This window comes from Oncorhynchus keta, unplaced genomic scaffold, assembly GCF_023373465.1.
Source record: "Oncorhynchus keta strain PuntledgeMale-10-30-2019 unplaced genomic scaffold, Oket_V2 Un_scaffold_3531_pilon_pilon, whole genome shotgun sequence".
In the NCBI taxonomy this organism is placed as follows: domain Eukaryota; kingdom Metazoa; phylum Chordata; class Actinopteri; order Salmoniformes; family Salmonidae; genus Oncorhynchus; species Oncorhynchus keta.
The window spans coordinates 1,378,606-1,382,559 of NW_026290920.1; the positions used below are offsets into that span (position 1 = coordinate 1,378,606).

At 41.5% G+C, this 3,954-nt stretch overlaps 1 protein-coding gene across 1 annotated transcript; it reads right to left on the reverse strand.

Moving 5' to 3' along the window:
- Positions 1-1,079: 1,079 nt before the first annotated feature.
- On the reverse strand, positions 1,080-3,608 carry cartl (cocaine- and amphetamine-regulated transcript-like). Its single transcript, XM_052515969.1, has 3 exons — positions 3,354-3,608; positions 2,682-2,759; positions 1,080-1,583 (listed from the first exon to the last, which is right to left on the reverse strand). Exons 1-3 carry the CDS (start codon positions 3,489-3,491, stop codon positions 1,476-1,478), a joined length of 324 nt encoding a protein of 107 aa, XP_052371929.1. The 5' UTR covers positions 3,492-3,608; the 3' UTR covers positions 1,080-1,475.
- Positions 3,609-3,954: the final 346 nt, after the last annotated feature.

A 3,954-nucleotide genomic window follows, 5' to 3' on the forward strand; every position in this document is an offset into this window, starting at 1 on the left:
CATCTCCTTGACTGCTAATGGATCTCCCAAAAACACACATTTTCCCATGAAACTAACTCCAACAAGGAACAGACCATTAATAGACCAAAGCCTGTCTTCATGAACAACTTTATCTGGTTTTGCTCCATTCCTCAACGTGACAGTTTTCCACTCATTTCCATTAACGTTACTTAACGCGTCATCCGCCTCAGTGCTTCCTCTTCTGCCAACTTTCCCTCAGTTCGGAGGCCAAGAAGATGACCTTCCATGTCACATACTCCTTCACATGTTTAAATGAAGGTGGGAAGCTGTAGTACTGACAGAATATTGGCAGTGAAAATGGCACCTCCTTTACACATAGCTCAGGCTACCAGTCATGCTGTACTGCCTCTTGTTACAGTGGCAAGCAAATAGGTGATGCAAATGTGTTTTGTTTGTGATACCCATGTAAATATTAGCTATGTCCAGGAGCAGCCGTCGGGTTACAGTTGTCTTCTGGAACGATGGCATTGAGTTGTATTGACGTTTACTAGCAAACAGAATCATATCTAACCTCCTCATTAGTTTACATAATGGTTGGTTTCTCCTGTGCGCTGAAAGATGTCCTAAAAGGCAGGGTTGTGATTATTAGGCCATAACGTAGGAAAACATTTTGCAATGAAAACGTTTCTTATTGGACAAATTCAGATAGTCCTACCTCCCCGTTTGACTTTGTTTTCTTCAATGTTGTACCTAATGAACAACACCATGGGTCGTATTCATTGGAGCACATCATAGCAAAATGTTCAGGTAGCCCCTCCCCTTTTCTTCATTATGAACACGACCCTGAGGTGAACATGTCCTGGATCAACACAGGACACTGGAATGTAGATAGACTGCGAGACTCACATAGACTGTGTTACATGATAATTCCAGCTATGACATTAAGAGACTATCGTAGATCTATGTGTTGAACTATTTTGTAATTGTGTTCTTAACGACAGCTGGAATGCATCATATCTTAAAGTGAATGATTTCTTTAAGTCACAGTTTGATCCCAAAATTACCTTTTTGATTTTTGCATTGAGGTATTGAAATAAGAACAGTAAATCCAAAACAAGTGAGATGACCAACATGTTTATTTGTTTGACAGAGTGCACATGCTGTAAATGCTTTCTGGGTTACAAAACACCTCCATGCTCCTCTTTCAATGGAAAGGACTTTATCAAAGCACAAGAACAAAACAAGACAAAACTCAAGTGCCATAATGTTGGCCTACAGCTTGTGGATGCTGCATATCCCTTGCGTTTGTGGACACAGTGGTTTGTCGCAAACTCCCCATATTCCCTAAATATTGCAATAATATTGACCCAAGCCCTTGGGGACATGGTCTAAAGTAGTGGGAATAGGGTATCATTTGGGATACAGGTGATGATACAAGTTGATGATGATATTCCTCTCCTTGGCTGCAGCGTTGGATGTGGTGGTTCTAGTGAAGTGTTTCTCTTTGAGGGAGCTTAGAGACATTTGAGGAGGAAGGAGTTGCAGCTGCTGACTCTGCCACAGTCACAGAGCTTCCCAATGCGGGGTCCATGCCTCAAGGCACACCGGTCGCCCATACCACACTGAGAGACCGAGAGAGAGTGAGGGAGGGGGAGAGATAGATAGAAGGAGAGAGAGAAAGAGATATAGAGAGGAAACACAAAGTAGCTTTATCGCAAAACACAGTCCTTAACTAAAAAAAAACACATTTAATTAGGAGAGAAAGAGTTAGTCAGCGATGGTAATGAAAGTTCTAATGAGTTTGCTGTATGAATTAAGCGGTGTTCGCTGGTTCTTTCAGTTAATTAGACTTCGGGACGCTATCTAGAATAGGCTGTATAATTGCACTCAAATCAAAGGCTGTTGGCATTTCTCCGCTTGCATTTAATTATACTGACAACTTATACTCGTTAATTGGTTTTACATAAACTTTCAATTGAACTGCATTGAAATGGTGGCCAGACTATAACACAGAGTGGGAGAAACATGGGGGGCTTAAAGGGGACGTTCAGGATTTTACAATAAAAGCCAAATGCCCGTGACATCAAATAAAATATAGAGTTGATTTGAGTTGATTTCAGGTGATTTGGCCATTACAAAAAACACAGCTCACATGCCACTATTATTGATTGTTAGCTTGTGGTGGCTAAAGTTAGCTGAAATAGGGAATATTTCAAGAAAACCAAACCATGGATTAAACCTTCTCCTGACCCATGGACTGCTTTCAGGGTGAGGAACTATCTAACATAAAGTTGTCAAATCCTAAACTTCCCCTTTAATAACAGGCATCCACATTTTGTGGGGTGTGGTATATGGCCAATATACCATGGCTAAGGGCTGTTCTAATGCAAGACGCAACGCGGAGTGCTTGGACACAGCCATTAGCTGTGGTACATTGGCCATATATCACAAACCCCTAAAGTGCCTTATTGCTATTATAAACTGGCTACCAACTTAATTAGATCAGTACAAATAAATGTTTTGTCAGACCAATGGTATACTCTGATATACTACAGCTTTCAGCCAATCAGCATTCAGGGCTCGAACCACCCAGTTTATAACACCCCTTTGATACTGAGGATTTTAAAGTACTGAGGATTTTAAATGCAGACATAACCTCCATTTGGTCAAAAATAACATTGGTAAAAGTTATTTTTAAACAGGACCATATTAGGACTCACAGGAGGGATCATCCCTCTCTTCTCATTAGAAGGCAGATGGCTCTGCATCTTCACTAGAAGAGCCTCCATCGCATCCACCTGTGACACGGAGTAAAGGAAACAGGGTCAATGGAATTTCTCATTGCTTTTCTCAAGGGGAGTTTTCAAATCTATACTCCTATATGAGTGCAATTTCCCCATGAGTTTATGTACTACCTAACGACAATGTCAGTGTTATAGAGGCTATATTTTTGTTTCCAGAAGATCCTCTTGTGGAACTTTATCTCTTCAGGTGTCACATGTGACATTTAGCGATATGTTCCAGAGGTTCAACCAGGGATGGACATTAATTAAGATAGTCAGCTGGACCGAGGCCGGTACTTTTCAGACGGGCTAGTATAAATGTTGGTTTACTGGACAAAATCTTTAGCTCCATCCCTGTGTTCAACCATGGATAAAACTGATGGATAAATCGAATTCTCAAGGACACCTTTATCAGGACGAACTGCTGAATAAGGTTATGTTGACCATAATACAATCATGAGCAAACATTTAGATTGCATTTATATTTCGAATTATATTGACTTAGATGGATATATTAAATTGAGAACCTGTAGTGCATGAATATATAGATCAGGACCAACATGCCAGGGTAGCCTGAAACAACAAAAGTGATTCCCTATATGAACTTACAAGTTCTTTCTCTGCGGCCGCGGCAGAGTTCTGCGCGCCAAAGTCCTCTGCGGAAACTTCATGTGCCGCCTGTCCTCGGCACATAACGGACATCAGACAGATACACAGCAGTCGGAGCAGCACTCCTGAGCTATCCATGGTTCTGATGCGGTGCGTGGTAAATGCTGTGCAGTCGTGGCGGCAATAAGAGAGCGCAGGGGATCAAAGTGGAGGGTCGGAAGTTCAGAGTGAGTAAATGTGCAACGGACTGCCGGACCTCTGCATTTATACTAGCGAGTAGCCCCGCCTGTAAGGTAATTTAGCTGGGTTTCAAGACCCATTGCGAGGAACTCCAGTCTTCAATGCATCTTGAATGGTTTGAAGGATGACTCTTAATTGTGTTATTTGAACTGGTGGGTTCAAATCCCACACGTTACACTTGCATCCCATAGCTTCTTATTTTGTCAATTGTTCAGATTTAAACCCCCTCTATTTATAATTGTAGATTATGAAGTTGTTTTTCACTCTGTTGCAAGTCCCACCTCAATATATACCAATTACATTGCGTAAGGCAACTGTAGGCTATTAAATCAAATATTCCTTGTAGGGGCCATTTCTCACG

Excerpts from the sequence above, each read along its gene's own strand:
- cartl (XM_052515969.1), bottom strand. The coding sequence starts at position 3,491 with ATGGATAGCTCAGGAGTGCTGCTCCGACTGCTGTGTATCTGTCTGATG. Across the intron at positions 2,760-3,353 it reads CGGCCGCAGAGAAAGAACTT|GTGGATGCGATGGAGGCTCT; the intron begins GTAAGTTCATAT and ends TCCGTGTCACAG. Across the intron at positions 1,584-2,681 it reads AGAGAGGGATGATCCCTCCT|TGTGGTATGGGCGACCGGTG; the intron begins GTGAGTCCTAAT and ends TCGGTCTCTCAG.